Here is a 27756-nt window from a genome sequence, read left to right as displayed (position 1 = left end):
ATTGCCATTTTTGGAAAAATTCCACCCACTATTAAGAAAGTTATCTTGTATAAATTACATGAACTGATCCTCTGCACTATCACTGAAAATTTGGTTTTCGCAGTTTATACAAAGATTCAAGTCCTTCATGATTATTGTATTACCATTATTACATGAGCCTCTAATTGCCTGATTTATACCCTGTCCTACAACCATTTTAGGGGGCCTAAACAAATCCCACCAATGGTTTCATACCCCATGCTATTTCTTAGTTCCATGCAAATTGATTCTTCTTCATCTTCTGAACTAAGATCCTTTCTCGCTGCTGTCTATAACTCAATCCCCTTCGCCCTTTTACAGACATGCTTATCTCCAATAAAAGTTAGGAATCCTGGAACAGTTAATTCACAAGCTTGGTCACTTTGCAACCGTGGTTAAAATTTTCTGTCTGTTCCTGTCGGCAGGGTCTTCCGGTCCCGCAGATGGCGAACCCCCGCCATTGGTTTCCCGATGGCATGGATGCAGAAATCAAGTAACCCCGTTGACAGTGGCGGGACCAAAAGATCCAGCTGCTAGCCAATAGTGGGCCGCCCTGGCGAAACAGAGTGGGAGGCACGGAAAATCCTGCCTAAGTCTGGCACAGTGAAGTCAGCCAGGCACTGTTCAGTACTAGTGAACAATCCCCCATATGGGGACCAGGTGGAACGGTAACGGTACCTAAGGGTGGGGGGGGGGGGGGGCTCCCATGCGATCGGAGGGCCCCAGTTGGTTGGTCTCCCAGCAGGGTGGCATCCTGGCTCTCCTGATGCTGAACAGGCACCTTGCAACTGCCAGCCTGGCAGTGCCACCTGGGTACCCTGATCCTGCCACCTGGGTTCAGCCTGTCACTGCTAGGGTGCGCAGGTGGCACTGCCGGAGAGCTAGATTGGCAGTGCCAAGATGCCAAGCTGGCATTGTGCCGCACCGGGGTTCAAGCCTAGGGGTGCCATTCTCTTGTGTGAAGGGGTGCGGGGGGCCCTGAGGACCCCCCGACAGGTGAGTTGGAGGGTCTGGGGGTTGCATCAAGGAGGGATCGTGAGATTAGGGTGCCATTTAAAAATGGTGTCTTGATCCCTTCCTGCAAGACTAGGGGCTTTTCACAGTAACTTCATTTGAAGCCTACTTGTGACAATAAGCGATTTTCATTTCATTTCATTGAGGAGTTCTGCTCGTCAACTAAGGGCGTCCTCGGCTGGGCGTTCCCACTGGGGAAATATAAACCAAATAGAGTGCCGATAGATAGCAGGGTCATTCCGGGCACCTGACCCTGCTAGTCCCGCCCAAAACACCATTCTTTTTTAGTTTGGTTAGATCACACCCATTATCTCCTATCTGTGCTCTTAATTCATCTCATTGGTTGTGAATGCTTTGAGCATTCAGATATAGTGCCTTTAGTTTTGACTTTTTTCTAATTTTCCTTGACTTTATCGCACTCATTTATGTGGTCTATTATCTTTGCTACTCTTCCTGTTCTTCCTGCTCCACTCTGTTTATTACCCAAAAGCATTCTGTTCTGCTGTCGAACCTTGACAGTTCCCTTACTGTTTTTGAATTTACGGTTTCTTGAATCCACCCAGCCCCCTGTCTTATTTAGTTTAAGGCCCTGTCTATTTGATTCACAAGGACACTGGTCCCAGCATGGTTTAAGTGGAGCCCATCCCAACGGAACAGTTCCTTCCTTTCCTTCTACCGATACCACTAGCCAATGAGGTGAATCCAGTGCTTCCCACACCACACCCTCAGCTATTCATTTAGCGTTCTAGTCTGGTTATCCCTTGTCCGGTAACATTTCCAGAGATCAGAACCTTTGAGGTTCTGCTTTTCAAATTCTCTCAGCAGAACATCATTTATATCCTACTTATGTGATTGGTGACAACATGGAACACAACAACTGGATCCTCTCCCTCCCACTCAAGGTACTTCTGCAACCACAAGGAAAGGCCTTGAATCCTGTCTTCTGTGCCTATATACAACCCAATCAAGGGAATTTGTTTTTAAAGAACTGATCTCATTTTAAGAGAATTTTTTGCCACCAAATAGAAATGGGTATCAATTATTGTTACTTATGGCAGAAAGTGTAATTTTGGATTCAACCTGGGAGCTGAACCCACTAGTTGCACACATTTGGGCAGGTGTTCCATGCGATTTTAGATGCTTTCATTGAAATGGTTGGAAAATTAAACCATTGTACCGACACATGCTCCCAGTTTAGAATAGACCCCTCCTCCTCAGGCACTGCCATGTCCAAAAGCTACCCAAATTATTCCTAAATGAGCCATCAGCTATTCTGCTTCATGTGCGGGGTGAAGTTGGTAATTGCTGAAACCAATATTCACATGCAGGCTTTCTACCCTGCTTGCAATTACTTTAGAAGCCGACAAACTCCTTTAAGAGTGCCACAGGAGTACAGGTGTTGAACAGGCTTAAATACCTTGAAATGTGCAAGATAAGGCCTGGAGACACAGGGTTTCCCATTCCCATTGGTTTGTGCGCTCTCCAGAAGGAAGGCAGCTTTCAGTTCCACTCCAGCACTGCTGTCCCAAAGATAGCCAGCATACTCCGTACTCTGTGAAATAACAAAATGTAAGAACTGAAACATTCATGCATCATCTCAACAGACAGAGATCAGTTCAATCTAATTTTTGCTCTCGCTGCTTTCTTAACCTGCTGACTTATTTGGGGATGCATTTCCAAAGACAGCTTCTACCGCCTCACCCAAGTGGCCATTCTTCAAATATGAGCCTGAGAATGAATGAAAGCCAGAGAAGAATTTGCATTTATATAGCTGCATTCATTATCTCTGAACACCCAAATATGCTTTATAACAATTAAGTACTTTCTCAAATGTAGCTAAGTGCTACTGCAATGTAGGTAACGCAACAGCCACTTTGCATACAGCAAGGTCCTACAAGCAAAATTTAATGGCTTTGTAATCTGTTTCCGTGATGATGGTTGAAGGATAAATATTGGCTAGAACACCGACGGAACTCTTCTACGTTTTAAAAAAAATAGTGGAATTGGACTTTTTACATCCAACTTAGAGGGGCAGATAGTGCAGTGCGTGGCATGCAAGTTGGAGAGGGAAGATGCTTCACAGCTAAGTAGGATCCTACCCTTAACTCAACAATTCTAAATGTGCGGCCCTTCCTAGCAAAACGATCCGGAGTGGTAATGCCAGGTTGAGTTCTTCTTCTTTCCCTTGGTCAAATGTCATTACCCATACTATGGCAAGGTCTAAGGTCAGCTAACTCAGAAATTGAACAAAAACCTTCTGGTTTGTATTGCCAAACAGGGCAGTTGAGTTACCCATTCAACTTTGAACTATATAACCACTTATACATCATGGTTATGGCATGTACTATGCACAGGATGCACTACAAAAACTTGTGAAAGCTTCTTTGACAGAGCTTCCTAAACTCATCACCACCAAGCAGTAGAGAATGGGGCAGTAGGTGAACACCATCACCTCCCAGTTCTGTAAGTCAAACACCATTGTGACTCGGACATATATCGCTGTTCCTTTATCGCCGGTGGGTCAAAGTCCTGGAACTCCTAACTTAACAGCATTGTGGGAGCACATTCACCACACAAACCACAATGCTTCTTAAAAAAAGCAGCTCCCTAACTCTTTATTAGGGTAACTAGGAGTGGACAATATACCTTGCTGACAACATTCATACCCCAAGGATTATTTTTTTGTAGACAGGCCTCTTAAAGATAAGCTTCTAATAAAAGTTAATTGATGCCCGGGCTAGGAATTACTACTTCAGCACACTCCCAATATTCCACGTGTTTTGACAAAATTCTGGGAATTGAAACCAATTACCAAAAACTATGATTCACTGGCAGTGAAAGCACAGAAATGCTCCTGGCCAGAGCTCTGACAAGCATCATGAAATTATAATAGTCACTGCCAAATGTAAGAAGTTACCACCGCAGAGAACAAGCTCTGAAATATGTATCACTGCACCTTCCCTGCTGTGACCAGGGGAAGCTATTCAAAACATTCACAAAACTTCCTACCAGTAGGACTCCAGGTCAACAGCAATGAGGTTTCCCTCAGCACAGCAAAACAAAGCCGATCTCAGACCAGAAAGCAGCAAGAACTTACCACCAAGCAGACTGAAAGAAGCTGCCATTTCAGATCAGTAAATTTGGTTGGATTCAAACCAGGCAATGATAGGGAAGAAACAATTGACCACTAGACCCGAGTGTGAAGAGCCTGTCCTCAACTCTACTGGTTCACATATGAAGGAAGGATGGTCACTAAGCAAAGTAAGGTTGGAGTCTCGGGGGGAGCGGGGGGCAACCATTTTGCGCTTGCTTTGCCTGACTTTGGAGATTCCTGGAATTTACTTTGGAGATTCCTAGAAGAGCTGCCAAGCTGGAAAAGAAAATCACTACTAACTGCACAATCCCCACTCATTGAAGTTATGAATTTGCCAATTCTACTGCAATTAACTTCATGAGGGAGCGGTGAGGAGGTATTGGGTTAGATGACCAAAAGCTTGGTCAAAGGAGTAGGTTTATGGAGTATCATAAAGGAAAGCGAGGTGAAGAGGTGTATGAAGGGTATTTTAGAGCTTCGAGTCTAAGCAACTGAAGACATGTCTCTCAATGGTGGAGTGATTAAAATCAAGGATAGTCAATTGGCCAAGAGATCGGAAATAGATTCTCAGTTTGCAGAGATGGTGCAGTTAAGCGTTGTTTTTTTTGGAGGCGAGAAGTAAAGTCTGGAGGTAAAAGAGTGAGGGACAAGGAGAGGAAGAACTATTAACAATATCAGCTAACCTGGGGACCAGGAGGGGAAGTTGGGTGTTCAGCAGTTTAGTGGGTGTAGGGTCAAAGGTGCAGGTGGGGCTCATGGACAAGTTGAGCTTGGAGAGGGCATGAAGGGCGTTGGGAATGAAACTCAAGAAAGTTGTTTTCATGGGTAGGCATCAGTAAACTTTAGAGGGAGTTTGGGAGGGATGTGATTGTCTTGATCTTAGTGACAAAGTTGTTCCTGAGCTCCTTGCACTTATTGTTGGAGATGTAGGTGGAAGAAACTGGGGTGATGGGTTTAAGAAGACAGCCTGCAGCAAAGAAAAGAAGCCGAGGGTTAGCTTTGCATTCAAGGGTGATTCACATGGACAATTTTAGCAGATGAGAACAAGATCCGATAGTGCTTTGTGTGGTCCAGACAGGTGTGGCAATGGGTAGCCACTGTAGCCACTGTATCCTTTAAAGTCTGCATCCTTTGTACTTAGGACAGCAGAGCTGTAGAACTTGCCACTAAAATGACCATGGTGAGAGAGAGTAACAGTTTTATTGGGGATGAGGACATCAAAGTTGGAGGTGACAGAACAACTGAGCAAATCCGAAGCTGTAGCAATGCACTGGACAATGGAGACCAAAGGCTAGACAGTCAGAATTTTCAAAGTGCAGTTCAAAGTGAATTAAAGGATAGGCCTTTCCAGGAGGTGATACTGAAGGAGGTAGGATTGGGGGTAGAAGGTGAATGTGGTTAGTGAGAGATACAAATAAGGGATCAGAGATGGCTTTATTTGGAATTTATATATGCTGGGAGTAGCAAAACATATGAAAAGATAAGATCAAAGGGCTAGCTGTGAATTTGGGTTGTGGAGTTTATATAGCAGGAGAGATTTAATAAGAGGGCAGTGAACTCAGGAGGAGTAACTTAGGAGGAGTGAAAGAGTAATAGAGTTGAGATGGAGATTGAGATCACCGAGGATGAGAAGGCATTGGTGCAGTGGCTGAGTAAAGATATCTCTGAAAATATTTAATTACAATTGGTAGAAAACAAAGATTTTGAATGAGAGGTGAGAAAGGGGGAACAAGGTGAGATGCTCAAAGTAGGAGAGAGTACCAGAGGGGTAATGAGTCAGTCCAACGTGATCTGGTGATAAGCACCATCAGGTGAGATATTAGACTGAGGCCCTGCTTGTCTGTAGGGTGAACTCATAACATCCCATAGTGCTGCTTATCCTTTAACCATTTTTTGTGTGTCCAAACTGACTGACACTTTTGCCTACAAATGATTAATTGGCAATAAAGCACCTTGGGATGTACTGAGGAAATAAATGGTCTTATATAAATGCAAGTTCTTTATATAAAGAGCCATTATTTGGCAGGTTCTTGGTGCTAGAATGGAAGCATTAATGATTGTTCCATTAGTAGTACTGAACTGATGCTGCTCAAACAGAAAATAGCAGATGGTGGAGTGGGGGTGGGGGGGGTGGGGGGGGGGGGGGGGGGGAAAGAAAAAATAAATTCCATTGTTCATGGGATTGGGGGTAGTGTATTGAGATGGACAGAAAACTGGGTGACAGGCAGGAAACAAAGAGTTGGAATAAACGGGTCTTTTTCTGAATAGTAGGCAGTGACTCGTGGGGTACCGCAGGGATGGGTGCTGGGACCCCAGCTATTACAATATGTATTAATGATTTAGATGAGGGAACTAAATGTAAGATTTCCAAATTTGCAGATGACACAAAGTAGATTGGGAGGGTGAGCTGTGAGGAGGATGCAGAGCTGCTTCAATGTCATTTGGACAAGCTAAGCGAGTGGCAAATGCATGGCAGGTGTAGTATAATGTGGATAAATATGAGGTTATCCACTTTGGTAGCAAAAACTGGAAGGCAGACTATTATCTGAATGGCTATAAATTGAGAGAAGGAAATATTCTACAAGACTTGGGTGTCCTTGTACACTAGTTGCCGAAGGTAAGCATGCAGGTGCAGCAGGCGGTAAAGAAGGAAAATGGTATATTAGCCCTCATAGCAAGAGGATTAGAGTTCAGGAGCAGGGATGTCTTGCTGTATTTATACAGGGTCTTGGTGATACCACACCCAGAGTATTGTGTGCAGTTTTGTTCTCCTTATCTGAAGAAGGATGTTCTTGCTATAGAGAGAGTGCAGCAAAGGTTTACCAGGCTGATTCCTGGGATGACGGGACTAATGTATGAGGAGTGATTGAGTCAGTTAGGAATATATTCACTGGAATTCAGATGAATGAGGGGGAGGGGATCTCAGAGAAACCTGTAAAAGTCTAACAGAACTAGACAGGATGGATGCAGGAGGGATGTTCCTGATGGTGGGGGAGTTGAGAACCAGGGGTCACAATCTGAGGATATGGGGGAGATCATTTAGGACGGGGATGAGCGGAAATTTGTTCACCCAGTAGTGAGCCTGTGAAATTCGCTGCCACCGAAAGTAGTTGAGGCCATAACATTGTATGTTTTCAAGGAGGAGTTAGATGAAGCACTTGGGACGAAGGGGATCAAAGGATATTGGGAGGGGGGGGGAGTAGGAGAAGGCGGGAACAGGCTCTTGAGTTGGATGACCAGCCACGATCACAATGAATGGCGGAACAGGCTCAAAGAAGGGCTGAATTGCCTCTTCCTGCTCCCATCTTCTATATTTCCATGGACTATGGTCATCCATCATCTTGTGAGAAGATTTTACACAGAAATAAACATACCATAATGTTAGAAATAAAGCTTTACTTCAATTACAAAATGGGAGCCATTAAGATGATCAGCAGGAAGACTTTGCTACTGCGACACAGACATTGCCAATCATAACTAAGTGCTGTGCACCATAGATTGAAAACAATGTTATATTCAAGTGAGATTGCCTGTTTTCCAAACCATTCAAAACTGCACGTTTCATGTTTTAATAAAATATTTAAAATGTTGCCGATTCAATAGCTTACATTTAAGCCAACATTTCCATTTGTTTGCCGAGAGCATACCTTGTGTATCTGTATAGATGGTTTCTCAGATACAGCACACTTCCAACATCCTCTGGGACCTTTCCATTTACGAACATTTGGCAGGCTTGGCTGATTCAATTCTGCACAAAACTGCAAAAAATAATTTTTGATTGGGTCAAAACGTCTTTGGACTTTTTTGTCATTAAAACTGTAAAACTTTAATAGTTTTGAAAAACCCGCCAAATATTAGTGCTTTTCTGGTTTTATGTTGAAGTCCTCCAAGTGCTTCTAAAAGTTGTCACAAAATGGTTAATCGTGCTCCATGTTACATAAAACAGTGGAGATTGTTGTTGAATGAACTGCATTGCCCTAGATACTGACCTATGATTGCAGTACTATTATACAAGAGATTGAACTCAGAGCTGTGGGCTTTATTTTGCCCACAAGCTGTTGCTCAACAAATAAATCTAATGATTTCCTGGAGAAAAGATTTATTCATCCCAAGTAAACCTCATCAAATGGCCGGATATATAAAAGGAAAAAAATGTACTCATATAAAATGTGTTTCACAATCTCAGGTCACATCAAGGCAGTTTATAGTGTTAAGTGTTGCAATGCAGAAAATGTCACAATCAAATTGCGCACAACAAATTCCTACCAACAACAATGAGAAAATGACCAGATAATGCTTTATTAATGGTGGTGGAGAGATAAATATTGTCCAGGACATCAGGGGGAAGTCCTTTACAAATAGTGCCATGGGCTTGGGTGACTTAGCGTCTATCTAGGGTGGGTCGATAGGATCTTGGTTTACCCTCTGATCTGAAAGACGGCATATTTCAGAGCAAATGCAGTGCACCTCTATGTGATGGAGTGTCAGCATAGATTTTATGTTCTGGAGTAGGTGGGATTGAACCTTTAAACTCAAGAGGCAAGAATGCAACAACAAAGGTACAGCTGTTATCAGTATGGACCACAGGTTTGGATGCAAATCAGCTAGCTCTCGCTGAAGGAGATTGTAGGACTCCCCTTGGACTTAACTACAGATATCAGCTCTGTTGCTTCCCCATTTTAAGGCCAAATATGTTTTCAGATCAAATACTGCAAAAAGTAGCTCTGATGTAGCAGCTGAAATGATCAGTCAGATGAAATCTTGATCAGGTCAGTCTGAAACCAGCGTATATCTTCGATATAAAAGTGATAGTTATAAAAATTATAGAGGGATTGCCAATTTTATTTATATAGGGCCAAATAATAACTAATATTGCACAGAAATCGCTGGAATGGCACTGGACTACTCATACTGTGGCTACAAGAGCAGGTCAGGGGCTAGGAATCCTGTGGCAGATAACACACTCCCTGGCTTCCCAAAGTCTGTCCGCCATCTATAAGGTACAAGTCAAGAGTGAAATGGAATAATCTCTACTTGCCTGGATGAGTGCAGCTCCAAGAACTCCCAAGAAGCTCAACACCATCCAGGATGAAGCAGCCCACTTGATTGGCATCCCATCCAACTAACATTCACTCCCTCCACCACCGATGCACAGTCACAACAGTGTGTACCATCTACAAGATGCACTGCAGAAACTTATCAAGGCTCCTTAGGCAGCACCTTCCAAACCCATGACCACTAGAAGGACAAGGGCAGCAGATGACTGGCAACGCCACCATCTGGAAGTTCCCCTCCAAGTCACTCCCCATCCTGATATGGAAATACATCACCGTTCCTTCACTGTCCCTGGTTCTAAATCCTGAACTCCCTTCCTAACAGCACATTGGGTGTACCTACACTACGTGGACTGCAGTGGTTCAAGAAGACAGCTCACCACCATCTTCTATAGGGAAATTAAGAATGGGCAATGAATGCTGGCCTAGCCAGGGAAGTCCAAATCCCTTGAATGAATTTTAAAATTCTTAATATTAGTCAAGCTGTTTTCCGTAAGGGGCGGCGCCCGTGATCAAATTCTGGCATCGACCATCTACATGGTCAATGGCTTCCAAAAGAACCTTAAGTTCGGCATAGTGCAGCTGGACTTCACAGCGGCTTATGACACAGTGTGGCACACTGACCTGCACTTAAAGCTGTCCAGGGTGCTTTTAATCTGCATGGGCAGCATGGTAGCACAGTGGGTAGCACTGTTGCTTCACAGCTGCAAGGTCCTAGGTTCGATTCCCAGCTTGGGTCACTGTCTGTGTGGAGTCTGCACATTCTCCCTGTGTCTGCGTGGGTTTCCTCCGGGTGCTCCGGTTTCCTCCCACAAGTCCCGAAAGACGTGCTGTTAGGTAATCTGGACATTCTGAATTCTCCCTCAGTGTACCCGAACAGACGGCGGAATGTGGTGACTAGTGGATTTTCACAGTAACATCATTGCAATGTTAATGTAAGCCTACTTGTGACAATAAAGATTATTATTAGTTGTTGAAACACTCCTTTGCAACAGATGATTCAAAGTCCACCTTGGGCAAGGGAGTAGTGCACACGGAAGACAGGCCAATGGACGATGACAGGGATCAGCGGTAGCCCCAATGCTGTTAAACCTACAGACAAATAACCTGTCAACAACCACGCCGTGCATGTTAATCTATGCTGCTGACATCCGTTGTGCCACAAGCTCCATCCTCTGTGCTCCGGACCAGATCCTTAATGAAGATGTTACAGAATTGACGGACTCACATTAAATCCCTATAAAACCACCTCCACAATGCCAGTGGAAAAAAAGAATTGCATATTTATCTGGATGGCCAGACACTAAAACATGAACCCAAACCAACATATTTGGGAGTGACTCTAGATAGGGATCTGTCCTTCCGGGAACATTTGAAGAGTCAAAATCAGAAACAACTTACTGACGAAGCCTGCTGGGTCTACATGAGGTGCTGCTGTCACAACACTCCAGACCTCAGCACTCTCCCTAACACACTCCACAGTAGAGTATTGTGCATTTATCTGTTAAATGTCATCTCACACACATCTTGTTAACACTCAACACCCTTTCCTCCAGCTTCCTGTCCTCGTAAACATCACTCCGCCACACATCCACCGACTGACATTGACCCACAGGCTGGTTGAAACCATGCAAGCTGCACCTCAGTTACCACTCCATGATGACTTGTTTAACCCACTTACTGCCGGCTTCAATCTCAGTGTCCCATATGGTGCACCCTTCTTGAGCAAAATCTACCAAGACAATATTAGGATCAGGGAATGGAAAACACGGGAAGTCACAAACATGCCCCTTGTGACAAACCCCATCTCTTGAAAGGCAGGCTTTGAACTACAATGGCAACAGTGGTCCTTGCTGAGTAGGTTCCGGACAGGTCAGGGTCCCTGTGCAGCCAACCTCCATCCCTGGGGCCTCAGTACAAACCCCTTTTGTACTTGTGGTGAGACTCAAATGCTACACATTACCAAAGAATGTCCCTTCAACAGACTAAATGATGGATTGATCACCTTAAACTCAGCAAATGCGGAGGTCATCACTTGGCTTCTGGTGTTTGCATTCGCTAAATAAAATAAAGTATAATTTACAGTCCCTCTTTTATATTTTTTAATTCCTGCCTTAGAATCGCAATGTCTCATCAAGGATTCATGAAATCCACTTGGTTGAAGGGGCTCTCTGCTGATTGCTCTGCTCACACAGACAATACAGGTCACTTTCCTCAACAACTTCGGACCATGAATTCTGTCCTGTATTTGGATTTTTTTAATGCCAAATGCAGGTTTGTATATTGTTTTTGCTTTCAGACTGAGCTGACCTTTGTTCTGCTCTGAACTTCGACTTAGGACCAATGCTTTGTTTCTTTACTACAACCATTACCGCTCACTTGCCTTTTCCATATCTTTGGTATTTAATCTCCCAACCCTTCAATTTATCCCTCACCTTCCCTTCCATTTCACAGAATACTACAGTGCAGAAGAGGCCCTTCGGTCCATCGAGTCTGCACCGACGCACGAAAGGCCCTGACCTGCCACCTAATCTCACTTGCCAGCATTTGGCGCATAGCCTACAGAATTTTCACCTGGTCCTTCCTCTTTTATTCAACTACATAAAACCCATCACATTTCTTCCAGCACGTCTCTGTTCAGTTCCGAAAAAGAGTCAAAAAGACAGCCTTTGGATCAGGGAGTGGAAAACACGGGAAGTCACAAACATGCAGGCAGCACGGTAGCATTGTGGATAGCACAATTGCTTCACAGCTCCAGGGTCCCAGGTTCGATTCCGGCTTGGGTCACTGTCTGTGCGGAGTCTGCACATCCTCCCCGTGTCTGCGTGGGTTTCCTCCGGGTGCTCCGGTTTCCTCCCACAGTCCAAAGATGTGCAGGTTAGGTGGATTGGCCATGCTAAATTGCTCTCAGTGTCCAAAATTGCCCTTAGTGTTGGGTGGGGTTACTGGGGTATGGGGATAGGGTGGAGGTGTGGACCTTGGATAGGGTGCTCTTTCCAAGAGCCGGTGCAGACTCGATGGGCCGAATGGCCTCCTTCGGCACTGTAAATTCTATGCCCCTTGTGACAAATCCCATCTCTCGAAAGGCAGGCTGGACTCAAAAGGTTAACTCTGCTTCTACTTGCATAGATACTTCCAGACGTGCTGCATTTTCCCAGAATTTTCTGTTTTCATTAAAGCTCCTCCCGTTGAGCGGCCCACATTGGATCAGATGCTCGATTACTAGAAATCTCCACTGACAAACCTCTGGGCAGCTACTTGCAAAGGTGAGGAGCAAAATCTGTTTGTTCTCCATTCTCAGCAAAACCCAGGACATTGTCTCTACATTTATAACGTATTTTACTTTCCCACACGAATATGGCTTTCGAACCTGGATCATGCAGCTTCTAAATTAATTAACAATCACATGTATTTTTATTGTGCTCCTGCTGCAGAAAGTTTATCAACTCAAACTCTGCATATCAGAGATCCATGCACACCTCCCCAAGAAAATCCACAACATGGGCAAAATTCTCCCCCAACGGCGGGATGCCCGCCGACTGGCGCCAAAGCCGGCGCCAATCAGACGGGCATCGCGCCGGCCCAAAGGTGCGGAAGTCTCCGCATCTTTGGCGGCCTAGCCCCAACATTGAGGGGCTAGGCCGACGCCGGAGGGATTTCCGCCCCGCCAGCTGGCGGAAATGGCGTTTGTTGCCCCGCCAGCTGGCGCGGAAATGCGGCGCATGCGCGGGAGCGTCAGCGGCCGCTGTCAGTTTCCCAGCGCATGCGCGGGAGCGGCAGCGGCCGTTGTCAGTTTCCCGCGCATGCGCAGTGGGGAGAGTCTCTTCCGCCTCCGCCATGGTGGAGGCCGTGGCGGAGGCGGAAGGGAAAGAGTGCCCCCATGGCACAGGCCCGCCCGCGGATCGGTGGGCCCCGATCGCGGGCCAGGCCACCGTGGGGGCACCCCCCGGGGTCAGATCGCCCCGCGCCCCCCCCCCCAGGACCCCGGAGCCCGCCCACGCCGCCTGGTCCCGCCGGTAAATACCAGGTTTGATTTACGCCGGCGGGACAGGCAATTCCTGGGCGGGACTTCGGCCCATCCGGGCTGGAGAATCCAGCGGGGGGTCCCGCCAACCGGCGCGGCCGGATTCCCGCCCCCGCCTAATCTCCGGGAGCGGAGACTTCGGCGGGGGCGGGATTCACGGCGGCCAACGGCCATTCTCCGACCCGGCGGGGGGTCGGAGAATGACGCCCCATATTCTTCAGGTTAGCAGCAATACTTTGTCTTGTGTGCACCGATCAAAATAATAAGAGAATGACATTGTGTACGTGAGTCTTAATTGAAATCAAACGGCATCATTTCATTGCAACAAGCGCTTCCAAATTAAAATCAGATTAGCTGCATAGAGGTTATTGCACATTTTACATGTTGCATTTTACATTTAACCATTAGTGAGCTCCCAAAACTCTATTTTAAGGTCAAATGGGTTTTTGGAACTTGCCAGCAAGCTGAACATGAACTAATTTTGATTGCAGCTATGGGTACTTAGTGAAGTAGCAACTGTTACATGCGTATGCAAAATCTATCTTAATGTAAACGCTGATAACAACCCATGGACCGTTAAACATCAAAGCTTTCCATTTAATCTTGAAAGGAGACAGTGTTGGATTACATGATCCTAGTGTGTGAATACCTGCTGGATTCCTGCCAAATCATACAGCCGGGAGGCAGGATTTCTGTGGGCCTTCAGTGGATGCTGCACAGTGTGAGAGAAGTTCCATTTAAACTCTACACAGAACGTATTTCTTCAAATTTAAAGAAATGTTCTTTTTAAGAAATGTGAATTATATAATTGCGTATTTGGATTAAGTAGTGTAGATAACATAGAAAAGTAGGACTTTAGAGCTAAAAAAAAGAAATCAAAGTCAATTAATTCAAATTAATCCAAACTGTGTTGTCAGTTTCACCAGAACCAAAGAAATCTTGATTTCTGATTTAAAAATGTATTGCTCAAGCATTTGCTGAAATCCAAAATGTCAATTTCTCAACATCACTCTTCTTGCTGGTCCATGCAGGGTGCTATTCGACAGCTGCCATCCAGTACAGGGTATCTCATTGCCAGAGGGCCATTACAGGATATGGGAAAGAGGTATTTTTGAGCATGAAACTCCCGGCCCTGCCCGTTGACACGATCATAATTTCAATAAATTAGAATACATAAACATTTCATTAAATGGTCAGCTGCCACATCGTCAGGCAATGTCAGATGCTTCCCCCGCCAGCGGGATCAGTACTGATTTCCAGAAATGGAAACCAGTCGCGATTACCACTCTGGGAGGTGAATTTAGCCCCGGGGTGGTGAGGGATATGGGTGGGAAGTGCCCTGACACTGCTTCCTGCACCCTGGCAGTGCCAACCTGGCAGTGCTGTGGGCAGTACCAGGGGCGTGGCCTCTAGGGAACCCCTCTGGGAGGGGGGATCCCATTATGTGGGGGGGGGGCGATGGTGGGTTTGGGATGGGGGTTGTGCCTGCATTGCACTGGGGATAAGGTGGGGGCCAGACACTTCGAATGGGGGGGGGTGCTCCGGTGCGGGTGAGGATGGGGGCGTGGGGTTCAGGTCACCCTGATGCCTGTGGTGTGTGATGGGGGGGGGGGGGGGGTCAGCGCTCTGTGTTGGAGGATTGTGGGTGTTATACCCTTGTCTGCCGGGGATCTGATGTCGGAGCACGGGGAGGAGGGGCCTTTACCTTCACTTTGAGATCAGGTAATCCCAATTTTGCTAGTGAGGTTATTTTCCCCACCCCCCTACCCCTCCAGTTGGCTGTGTAATCCTCGCCAGCACTTTGAAATTACACAGAGCGTCATTTGATGTGGCTAGAAAAGACAGCTGTGAAACCAGCAGATTTCACACTGCTTTTCCTCTTCTGATCCAGCACTTTGTGCAATGTTGGGAAAGTTCTGCCCAATTTTGCAATGAATGCTTATTTTTAACTCACTTAACAAGAGTGTTAGGTTGCATATCTTAATTTTAAAAGTGTAATTTCTCCCTTCCCAAAGCATACAGCAATATTGCATTGGGAATTTAAAACAAATTCTCTCCTTTCTAAACTGCTTGCTCAGTTGGGATCCACTCACCTCGGAGTTAAAAGGCTATGAGTTCAAGTCCCACTCAGTAAAATGAGTGCAAAATTCAAGGCTAACACTCCAATGCACTCCTGAGGTGCCATCTTTCTGATGAGACATTGGGCGGGATTCTCTGGCCACGTCCGCCCGGCAACCGGAGAATCCCGCCCTCGGCCAATGGACTTTTCCATTGTCCGCGTCTCGCCCGTGGCAATCTTGCAGCGGGCAGGGTGGAAGAATCCAGCTTGTTAAATAAAAATCCGTTCTGCGTGCTCAGATGGATGTAAATGATCCAATGGTATAATCTCAAAGAAAAGCAGGCGAGTTGCCTCTGGTGGCTTAGTCAATATTTATCCCTCGCTCAACATCTCCCCAAAACATGATCATTGTCACATAACTGTTTGAACGGGAGCTTGCTGTGCTTCACATTTACTGCTGTGTTTCCCCTGTTACAATGGTGCCTCCACTTCAAAAGTACTTCATTGGCTGGTAATAATTTTGGGATGTTCTATGATTGTGAAAGGTGCCATATATGGGCTGGATTTACCGACCACCCTGTTGTGTGTTTTTCAATGGGGATGCGCACCGCTAGTGATATCTGCCAGTCCCACTGTTGTCAATGGGGTTTCCCATTGATTGCACCCTTTGCCGCCGGGAAACCAGCACGCCCGCGTGGGATTGGACTTCCTCGCCGTCATGAACAGCCAGTAAATCCCGCCATATTTATATACAACTTTCTTTTCAAACCCTCAAGGCAGAAATATATGCTGATGAAGTAGTTATCTTTATTTAAACTTCCAAATGGTTGTGACTTGCCTTAAATTGCCTTGGTTAAAAATAAATAATTTGCATTTATATAGCACCTTTCATGAAATCAGTACGTCTCAAAGTGCTTCACAGTCAATGAAGTACTTAAGTATAGACACTGTTTTGATGTAGGAGATAGAGCTACCAATTTGTACACAGCAAAGTCTCACAAACAGATAATCTGTTTGTAGTTGTGTTGGTTGAAGAATAAATTTGGCTTGTTCCCCCGCCTATCTTTGATCAGTGCCATGGAATATTTTATGTATAAATTTAAAATGCAGCTTTTCCTCAGTGCTGCTGTGAAGCCTCATCTTTGAGTTTGCAGTCAAGTCTCTGGCGTCGAGCTTAAACCCATAAACTCTGACTCAGAAGCAAAGTATTACCAGTGAGCCAAGGCTGACACAAAGATTGAAGGAATCTGTAGGGTGTTTTTTCTTAATTGTTCTTTCCCTTTTGGAATCAAACCATCAGGGAAGCACAGCTAGGAAGAGAAAATACACTAATCAATTTAAAAAAGAACCTTTTTACTATGCAGAACGGATAATTGAAAATACAAGAATCCTTTTTATGCGCTCACTCTCTTCTTTGGTTGACAGGGAACCTAAAAGTATTTGGGAATTATATCAGATGAACTCAGGATTCTTGGAGGCATCCCATAGAAAGCAGCTGTGTCACGTTACAAAATATTATAGAGCAGTGGCCTTGAAGAAAACAAGCTAAACAAGGCCACTGAAGGCGGAAAGAATCTTTTCCAGGAAGGTCTGAGTACAAAAGAAGCAGCAAAACTCCAATTCCTCTATAGATTCCTGCGATCCATCTCACTCCATCCTTTGGCAGGCTTCTAACTTTTTTTAAATTCATTTACGGGATGTGGGTGTCACTGGTTAGGCCAGCATTTATTGCCCATCCCTAGATATCCTTCAGAAGGTGGTGGTGAGTTGCTTTTTGAACCCCTGCAGTCGTTGAGGTGTAGGTATACCCACTGTGCTGTTAGGGAGGGAGTTCCAAGATTTTGACCCAGTGACAGTGAAGGAACGGCGATATATTTCCAAGTCAGGGTGGGGAGTGGCTTGCAGATGAACCTTCAGGTAATATGTTCCCCCGTATCTGTTGCTCTTGTCCTTCTATAGGGTAGTGGCCGTGGATTTGGAAGGTGTTGTCTAAGGAACCGTGGTGAGTTACTGCAATGCATCTTGTAGATGGAACACACGGCTGCCACTGTTCATCGGTGGTGCAGGATTTGAATGTTTGTGGAAGGGGTAGCAATCAAGCGGGCTACTTTATCCTGGATGGTGTCAAGTTTCTTGAGTGTTGTTAGAGCTGCACTCATCCAGGCAAGTGGAGAGTATTCCATTACACTCCTGACTTGTGCCTTGTAGATGATGGATAGGCTTTTGGGGGAGGGAAGGGGGGGGGGGGGGGGGGGGGGTCAGGAGGTGAGTTACTCACCGTATGATTTCTAGCCTTTGACCTGACCTGGTAGCCACAGTATTAATATGGCTAGTCCAGTTAAATTTCTGATCAATAGTAACCTCCAGGATGTTGATTGTGGGGGCTTCAAGCGATGGTAATGCCATTGAATGTCAAGGGGCTGTGGTTAGATCCTCTCTTGTAGGAGATGGTCATTGCCTGGCACTTGTGTGACGCGAATGTAACTTACCACTTGTCAGCCCAAGCCTGGATATTGTCTGCTTGATTATCTGAGGAGTCGCGAATGGTACTGAACATTGTGCAGTCACCCGCAAACATCCCCACTCTGACCTTATGGTGGAAGGGAGGTCATTGGTGAAGCAACTGAAGATGGTTGGGGCGAGGACATTACCCCGAGGAACTGCAGTAATGTCCTGGAGCTGAGATGATTGATCTCCAACCACCACAACTATCTTTCTTTTGTGCCAAGTATGAATCCAACCAGCAGAGAGTTTTCCCCCTGATTTCCACTGACTCCAGTTTGGCTAAGGCTCCTTGATGCCATACCCGATCAAATGCAGCCTTGATGCCAAGGGCAGTCACTCTCACCTCACCTGTGACATTCAGTTCTTTTCTCCATGTTTGAACCAAGGCTGTAATGAGGTCAGGAGCTGAGTGACCCTGGCGGAACCCAAACTGAGCATCCGTGAGCAGGTTATTGCCGAGTAAGTGCCACCTGATAGCACTATTGATTACTCTTTCAATCACCTTGTTGATGATGGAGAGTAGATTGATAGAGCGGTGATTGGCTGGGTTGGATTTGTTCTGCTTCTTTATACAGGGCACACCTGGACAATGTTCCACATTGCCGGGTAGATGCCAGTGTTGTAACTGTACTGGAACAGCTCGGCTAAGGGTGTGGCAAGTTCCAGAGCACAACTTTTCAGTACTATTGCTGGAATATTGTCACCATAGCCTTTGCATTATCCAGTGTCTTCAGCCGTTTCTTGATATCACGTGGAATGAATCGTTTTGGCTGAAGACTGACATCTGTGATGCTGGGGACCTCCCGAGGAGATCGAGATTAATCATCCCTTCGGCACTTCTGGCTGAAGATTTTTGTGAATGTTTCATCTTTTGCACATATATGCTGGGCTCCTCCATCGTGTCAATCATCCAGACTCTTTAAAGTTACAATAACTGAAACTACAGCCATTTGAAACTTCCCAACCTTGTGCATGTAGATATTGTGCAAATGACAACAGAGATCAAAGAGCCAGAGCTGCTAAGCCTCACTCTACTATTCCTGGCTGAGAGCCCAGACATCCATTAGTCTGCTAAAATATCTGAGTCCCAGAGAAAATATTGTTGCTGACTGATCTACTTGGGAATTGGCTGGGATGTTTCAGCTTCTGATCGCTAATTCACTGGTACCCTCTGTGAATGTTTCAGACTCTGAATCAGAGGCAAAGACTTTAGATAGTTCTAATATACTTACCTGGATAGTTACCCAGGAAATGTTAGACACATTAGAAGCTTGTCTAACTCCTGGGTAACTACCAAACTAATTTCCCAATCACTCACACTGACCATCCCCACACCCTTCTGACTACCCGCCCAATCGATTGATTGATTGATATTTATTGTCACATGTACCGAAGTACAGTGAAAAGTATTTTTCTGAGGCCAAAGAAACGTACACAGTACATACATAGTCGACAAAAGAATAATCAACCGAGTGCATTGACAGGGGTGCATCAACAAATAGTGATTGGTTACAGTGTGGAACAAGGCCAAACAAGAACAGCATAGGGCGTTGTGAATAGTGTTCTTACAGGGAACAGATCAGTCCAAGGGAGAGTCGTTGAGGAGTCTGGTAGCTGTGGCGAAGAAGCTGTTCCTATGTCTGGATGTGCGGGTCTTCAGATTTCTGCATCGTCTATCTGATGGAAGGGTCTGGAAGATGGCAAAGCCTGGGTGTGAGGGGTCTCTGACAATGCTATCTGCCTTTCTGAGGCAGTGGGAGGTGTATACAGAATCAATGGGAGGGTGGCAAGCTTGTGTGATGCGTGGGCTGAGTTCACCACACACTGCAGTTTCTAGCGATCTTGGGCCGAGCAGTTGCCATACCAAGTTGTGATGCAGCCGGATAGGGTGCTTTCTGTGGCACATCTGTAGACGTTTGTGAGAGTCATGCAGACATGACAAATTTTTTTAGCTTCCGTAGGAAGTAGAGACATTGTTGGGCTTTCTTGACTGTTGCAACAAAGTGAGTGGACCAGGACAAACTATTAGTGATGGTGACCCCCAGGAACTTAAAGCTATTGACCATCTATACTTCGGAGCCATTGATGTAGACGGGGTGGGGGGGGGGGGGGGGGGGGGGGGTAGAGGACTGAGCACACATCCTTGCAGGGCTCCGGTGTTGGGAGGACTATTGTGGAGGAAGTGTTGTTACCTATCCTGACAGATTGCGGTCTGTTGGTGAGGAAGTCAGGATCCAGCTGCACAGGGAGAGGTAAAGTCCAAAGTTGCAGAGTTTTGTTATTAATCTTGTTGGGATAATAGTGTTAAAGGCGGAGCTGTAGTCTAAGAACAGCAGTCTGACGTAGGTGTCCTTGTTGTCGAGATGTTCGAGAGTTGATTGTAGGGCCAGAGAGATGGCATCTGCTGTGGATCGGTTGCCGCAGTAGGCGAACTGCAATGGATCAAGGTCATCTGGGAGGCTGGCGTTGATCCGTCTCATGACTAGCTGCTCGAAGCATTTCATGATAACAGACATCAGGGCCACTGGTCAGTAGTCGTTGAGACAGGCTACCTTGTTCTTCTTTGGTACTGGTATTATGGTGGCCTTCTTGAAGGAGGTGGGGACCTCAGAGCAGAGAAGTGAGGTGTTGAAGATATCAGCGAATACACTCACCAGCTGGTCAGCGCAGGCTCTGAGTGCTCACCCAGGGACTCCGTCAAGGCCCGTCGCTTTCCGTGGGTTTACTTTCAAGAAGGCAGCTCTTACCTCCGAGGCTGTAATAGTGAGTATGGGTGTGTCCAGGGCTGTTGTGGCGGGTGGCACTGATGTATTGGCTGACTGTTCAAAACAGGCATAGAACTTGTTCCGTTCATCAGGGAGCGATACTCCAGCCCCAGAGATTCCGCCTGGCCTTGCGTTGTAGCCTGTGATCTCATGTAAGCCCTGCCATAGACGTCTTGGGTGTGTGTCATTGGCCTGGGACTCTAGTTTGATCCGGTATTGTCTTTTGCCGTACCTGGTGGCTTTCCGTACATCGTACCTGGATTTCTTATATAGGTCAGGGTCATCAGACTTGAACGCCTCTGTGCGGGACTTTAGCAGAGAGTGGACCTTTTGGTTGAGGCAGGATTTCCGATTGGGAAACACCTGTATTGTCTTCTTTGGTACACAGTCCTCGACACACTTATTGATGAAGTCTGTGACGGTGGTTGCGTACTCGTCCAGGTTGGCTGCTGCAACCAGTCCACAGACTCCAAGCAATCGCGGAGAGCGTCCTCTGATGCCTCGGACCAACACTACACTGTTTTCTTGATTGGCTCAGCACGCTTGAGTTGCTGTTTGTAGGCCGGAAGTAGGAGTACGACCTTGTGGTCGGATTTGCCAAAGTGTGGTCGGGGAATGGAGCGGTAGGCACCTTTGATGCTCGTGTAGCAGTGGTCCAGGGTGTTTGCACCTCTGGTGGGGCAAGAGGTATGCTGATGGAGCTTGGGTAGAACCCTCCTGAGGTTGGCCTGGTTGAAGTCTCCAGCCACGATTGTCAGGGCTTCAGGGTGATTTGTTTCTTGGTTGTTGATGGTGGAGTGTAGTTCGTCAAATGCCAACTACACCCTGACCCTACTACACCCCTGATCCTACCCACCAACCCACCTACCATCGCACTTACTAAGTTAAGGCAAAGCCCTCTACCCAGCTCTAGTTAGCCCATCAATTTTCATTTATCCACAAAGATAAATAAAATGTTTTTGGCCTTGCAGCAAACAGAACAGCTGTGCGCTCATATGTAATAAGACTATTCAGATCAACTGGAAAAAATGTGGAAAATTCCATTCGCAACCACACACACTCCTTAACAAGTTCCTAAAGGGTTTAATGGACCATTGATTGGTGGCAAGTGGGTTTCCCATTCCCTCCCTCCCAGCTCTTTGAAAATATGAAACCAGACTTGGGGATCCTGAGATGGCCTCTGGGACTGTGATTTTGAAATCACACCTGCCATCACTTGAAACTCTGGCCTAGAGTTTATGTATCATGACTTGTCAGAACTGTAAGAAGTTGGAGATGTAATAGGTTTTATGCAAGTACAGAGACAGGGGAACAGATAGTGATGGAGTGTGGTGGGGATCTGGGAAAATGGAACAAAAAGGAGGATCTACGATAGGGTGGAAGGCAGGGAAGATTTCTGCTACAAGCCCATTGACTTCCACAGTTACCTTATCTGAAATTCCTCCTCCTCACTTCTTGTAGGAATCCATTCTGTACCCACAGTTTCTCAGTCTCCCTTGTATTTGTTTTGACAATGCAACTTTCCATACCAGTGCTTCTGACATATCTTCCTTTCTCCTCAACCAAGAAACCCCAGAACCATGTCCCCCTCTCCCAAGCACACTGGCTACCATGATTGACAGCGTCCCCAACTGTGTCCGTTCCATTTCTCGCAATTTTGTTCTCATTCCTTCCTGGCCCTTCCAGATCCATAATAGGGCTTCCCTCACCTTTCACCCTGCCAGCCCATACTGTCATGTGAGAGTGCCTTTAAGAAATGGATGTTTAAGCAATGTACCTTTAAGAAATGCAGTGATGTCAGAGTATGACAATACATTAAATGGATCATCCTCCACCGATTCTGCAACATCCAACCTGATATTACCACCAAAGACAAAGACATCTTCCCCTCCTCGCCATTTTAACATTCTAAGGGGGCCGGTCCCTCTTCAACCCCATGGTCAATTCCTCAATCATCCCCAGTACCCACTCCCCTTCCTACAGCCCCTTCCCAAGCAAACTTCCCATTGTACATGGCTTCAAGCACTCTTCCAGGTAAACCAATAATTTCTTTGGACGTGTTTCTATTTAGTACCCTGTATTCACAGTTCACAATATGGTCCACTCTTCATCGGGGAGACCAATTGTAGATCAGATGCTCGTTTTGTGAACACCTCCATTCAGCCTACAAAAGTGACCCTGAGCTCCCAGTTATCTGTCATTTTAATTGTCTGCCTCTTTCCCACTCTGACCTTGGTCTCTTACAAGGAGCTGTGCTCCGAAAGGTAGCGATTCGAAACAAACCTGTTGGGCTTTAACCTGGTGTTGTAAGACTTCTTACTGTGCTCGCCCCAGTCCAACGCCGGCATCTCCACATTATGGCTATTCCAATGATTTCAATATAAGCTTAAGGAACAACACCTCCTCTGTCAATTAAGCATTTTTAAACCTTCCTGACTCAATACTGAATTCAGCAATTTTGGATATTAACCATTGCTCCGATTTTGTTTGGACTGCAGCTGTTGTTATAATTCTGCTGTTTCCATTTATACATCTGCTAGACTCACCTTTTGTTCCTTCAATTGACTCATTATCATTTCCTGGCACCATCATCCCTTCTCTCATTTAATCTTCCTTGTCTTACATGCCACAAACATTATGGCTTACAAGCTAAAGGAATGTCTTTATGTTCTTCCTTCCCTTCCCATTTTCCCTGTCTCTGTTGAAAGCCTGTTACAACTGCAACTTTTGGGAGTAATGACAAAAGATCATTGTCCTGAAATGTTAATTCTGTGGACCAGATTTTAGTTGAGAAGACTCTGCGAACCTTTAAAAATGGTGGATGGGACCCAGATGCAAAAGTCCCAACTCCATTTCTAATCATAGAATCATAGAAGTTTACAGCATGGAAACAGGCCCTTCGGCCCAACCAGTCCATGCCGCCCAGTTTTTACCATTAAGCTAGGCCCAGTTGCCCGCACTTGGCCCATAACCCTCTATACCCATCTTACCCATGTAACTATCTAAATGCTTTTTAAAAGACACAATTGTACCTGCCTCTACTACTACCTCTGGCAGCCCATTCCAGACACTCACTACCCTCTGAGTGAAGAAATTGCCCCTCTGGGCCCTTCTGAATCTCTCCCCTCTCACCTTAAACCTATGCCCTCTAGTTTTAGACTCCCCTACCTTTGGGAAAAGATGTTGACTATCTACCTTATCTATGCCCCTCATTATTTTATAGACCTCTATAAGATCACCCCTAAGCCTCCTACGCTCCAGGGAAAAAAGTCCCAGTCTATCCAGCCTCTCCTTATAACTCAAACCATCAAGTCCCGGCAACATCCTAGTAAATCTTTTCTGCACTCTTTCTAGTTTAATAATATCCTTTCTATAATAGGGTGACCAGAACTGCACACAGTATTCCAAGTGTGGCCGTACCAATGTCTTGTACAACTTCAACAAGACGTCCCAACTCCTGTATTCAATGTTCTGACCAATGAAACCAAGCATGCCGAATGCCTTCTTCACCACCCTGTCCACCTGCGACTCCACCTTCAAGGAGCTATGAACCTGTACTCCTAGATCTCTTTGTTCTATAACTCTCCCCAACGCCATACCATTTACTGAGTAGGTCCTGGCCTGATTCGATCTGCCAAAATGCATCACCTCACATTTATCTAAATTAAACTCCATCTGCCATTCGTCGGCCCACTGGCCTAATTGATCAAGATCCCGTTGCAATCCTAGATAACCTTCTTCACTATCCACTGTGCCACCAATCTTGGTGTCATCTGCAAACTTACTAACCATGCCTCCTAAATTCTCATCCAAATCATTAATATAAATCACAAATAACAGTGGACCCAGCACCGATCCCTGAGGCACACCACTGGTCACAGGCCTCCAGTTTGAAAAACAACCCGCTACAACCACCCTCTGCCTTCTGTCGTCCAGCCAATTTTGAATCCAATTGGCAACCTCACCCTGGATCCCGTGAGCTTTAACCTTCTGCAACAACCTACCATGCGGTACCTTGTCAAAGGCTTTGCTAAAGTCCATGTAGACAAAGTCTACTGCACTGCCCTCATCTACCTTCTTGGTCACCCCCTCAAAAAACTCAATCAAATTTGTGAGACATGATTTTCCACGCACAAAGCCATGCTGACTGCCCCGAATCAGTCCTTGCCTCTCTAAATGCTTGTAGATCCTGTCTCTCAGAATACCTTCTAGCAACTTACCTACTACAGACGTTAGGCTCACCGGTCTGTAGTTCCCAGGCTTTTCCCTGCTGCCCTTCTTAAACAAGGGCACAACATTCACCACTCTCCAATCTTCAGGCACCTCACCTGTGGCTGCCGATGATTCAAATATCTCGGTTAGGGGACCCGCAATTTCCTCCCTAGCCTCCCACAACATCCTGGGATACATTTCTTCAGGTCCCGGGGATTTATCTACCTTGATGCGCTTTAAGACTTCCAGCACCTCCTCCTCTGTAATATGCACACTTCTCAAGACATCACTATTTATTTCCCTTAGTTTCCTAACATCCATGCCTTTCTCCACCGTGAATACCGATGAGAAATATTCATTCAGGATCTCACCCAACTTTTGTGGCTCTGCACATAGATGTCCTTGTTGATCCTTAAGAGGCCCTACTCTGTCCCTAGTTACTCTTTTCCCCTTTATGTATCTGTAGAATCTCTTTGGATTCTCCCTTGCATTATTTGCCAAAGCAATTTCATGTCCCCTTTTTGCCCTCCTGATTTCCCTCTTAACTCTATTTCGACAATCTCTATACTCTTCAAGGGATCCACTTGATCCCAGTTGCTTATGTACGTCATATGCCTCCTTCTTCTTTTTGACCAGAGTCTCAATATCTCGAGTCATCCAGGGTTCCCTACTTGTACCAACCTTGCCCTTCACTCTAAAGGGAATGTGCTTACCCTGCACCCTGGTTAACACATTTTTAAAAGCCTCCCATTTACCAGCCGTCCCTTTGCCTGCCAACAGTCTCCCCCAATCTACCTCTGCAAGTTCCTGTCTGATACCATCAAAATTGGCCTTGCCCCAATTAAGAATTTTAACTCTTGGGCCAGACCTATCATTCTCCATAGCTATCTTAAAACTAATGGAATTATGGTCACTTGTCCCAAAGTGATCCCTCACTAGCACTTCTGTCACTTGCCCTTCCTCATTTCCCAAGACGAGGTCAAGTTTTGCCCCCTCTCTAGTCGGTCCATCCACATACTGAATGAGAAATTCCTCCTGAATACACTCAACAAATTTCCGTCCATCCAAGCCCCTAATGCTATGGCTGTCCCAGTCAATGTTGGGAAAGTTAAAGTCCCCTACTACTACCACCCTATTATTCTTGCAGCTATCTGTAATCTCCTTACATATTTGCTCCTCAATTTCCCGCTGACTATTTGGGGGCCTGTAGTACAGTCCTACCAAGGTGATCTCTCCCTTCTTATTTTTCAGTTCCACCCATATAGACTCAGTGGGCGAACCCTCGGATATATCCCCTCTAAGTACTGCCGTGATGTTCTCCCGAATCAAAAACGCCACTCCCCCTCCTCTCTTACCTCCTGTTCTATCCTTTCTATAGCATCTGTACCCCGGAACATTGAGCTGCCAGTCCTGCCCCTCCCTTAGCCATGTTTCAGTCATAGCTATAATATCCCAGTCCCATGTGCCCGTCCATGCCCTGAGTTCATCCGCTTTGCCCGTCAGGCCCCTTGCATTGAAATAAATGCAGTTTAATGTAGACCTTCCTTGCTCTCTGCCCTGCTTTCTCTGGTCATGCTTTACACACTCTCCCTTCCTGCCTTTTGTTTCTGTCCCCACTGACTTCCTACATCGGTTCCCATCCCCCTGGCACATTAGTTTAAACCCTCCCCAACTGCACTAGCAAACACACCCCCGAGAACATTGGTTCCGGTCCCATTTTTGCAGGTCAGGGAATGGGATAGGTGTGATTCACACAGGAGGGATATCCAAAGTCACTCGAGCCATTTGAACCTAGTGCTGAGTTCAAACAGAGCCTATTTTAGTTTATGCAAGGGTCTTAACCCACTGAGTTAGTGTCACAAATTTACAGAGTAGACAAAGAACTCTTGAAGGTTGGTTAAGATCTGTTCAACAGTCATAATATGAAGTTTAAAAATCCCCCACTCTTGAAACTCCAATCAAAATCTGGTTGCAGCTAAAATAAATTCCGATGGACTGCATTGATTGACAGGTCAACTGATGTAGTATCTGTTTGAGCAGTTTCAATATAGGTCTTTGTTGACATCTCCCCAAGGGTTATTAATTATGAATTTCATAATGACCGAATTTTAAAAGCTACAATTATCTCAGCAGGGAGTTCAGAGTTCACAATTCATTGACAGCTTTAACATTTTTTAAAGGATTAGAAAAATGAGCAGTGATTTGTTTTTGTGAGAGATTAACCATTTGAGATTTAAAAGCTTTGATGGTTTCATGAATAGTTTTTAAAAATAAATTTAGAGTATCCAATTATTTTTTTTCCCAATCAAGGGTCAATTTAGCGTGGCCAATCCACCAAGTCTGCACATCTTTTCGGTTGTGGGAATGAGACCCACGCAAACACGGGGACAATGTGCAAACTCCACTCGGACAGTGACTCTGAGTCCTCAGCGCCATGAAGCAACAGTGCTAACCATTGCGCCACTGTACCGCCCTGGTTTCACGAATAGTTGTGTTTTTTTAAATACCAAGGCCGGGATTCTCCGAGCCCTTGCCGGGTCCCACCACACCACGCCGCTGTGACGCCGGGCCGCCGATTTGTGGTTCAGACCTGGTCCCACCCGGCGGGAGCCCGGACCCACAGCTGATGTGGACGTCCTGGTGGGTGGGCGTGGGGGATCTGACACTGGGAGGGGCCTCCAGGGTGTCCAGGCCCGCGATCGGGGCTTCCGATCGGTGGGCGTCCCCGGTCTGGAGGGGACCTACCTCCTGCCGCGCGGGCCCGCTGTTCGGTCGACGAAATGTTGCTCCGGGGGGACGGCAACCACACGCATGCACCGGTGCAGAGACGGGCGTGGCATGCATGCGCGGACCTGCACCAGCCGTGGCGTGCATTGGCGGACCCGCGCCGGCCGTCTAGGGCCAGTTTTCAGCGCCGGAATGCTGTGCACTGCTCCGGCGCCGTTCTAGCCCCTGAAGAATAGGAGAATTACTGGGTTGGAGGCCCATTGACGCCGGCGTCGCCCGCACCT

At 46.1% G+C, this 27756-nt stretch overlaps 1 protein-coding gene across 2 annotated transcripts in view; it reads right to left on the bottom strand.

Annotated features, from left to right (window-relative positions):
* The window catches only part of eepd1 (endonuclease/exonuclease/phosphatase family domain containing 1), a 245448-nt gene that overhangs the window by 27426 nt on the left and 190266 nt on the right, over positions 1-27756 (bottom strand). For both annotated transcript variants that reach the window (XM_072509734.1, XM_072509733.1), the window contains exons 6-7: positions 7774-7884; positions 2450-2584 (exon numbers count right to left, since the gene is read on the bottom strand). In XM_072509734.1, coding sequence (XP_072365835.1) covers positions 2450-2584; positions 7774-7884 — 246 coding nt within the window. The remainder of the gene's footprint in view (positions 1-2449; positions 2585-7773; positions 7885-27756) is intronic.

This window comes from Scyliorhinus torazame, chromosome 6 (genome assembly GCF_047496885.1).
Source record: "Scyliorhinus torazame isolate Kashiwa2021f chromosome 6, sScyTor2.1, whole genome shotgun sequence".
NCBI classification, from domain to species: Eukaryota; Metazoa; Chordata; class Chondrichthyes; order Carcharhiniformes; family Scyliorhinidae; genus Scyliorhinus; species Scyliorhinus torazame.
Note: the sequence above shows the minus strand (reverse complement) of the source record. Positions and strands in the feature narration are given on the sequence as shown.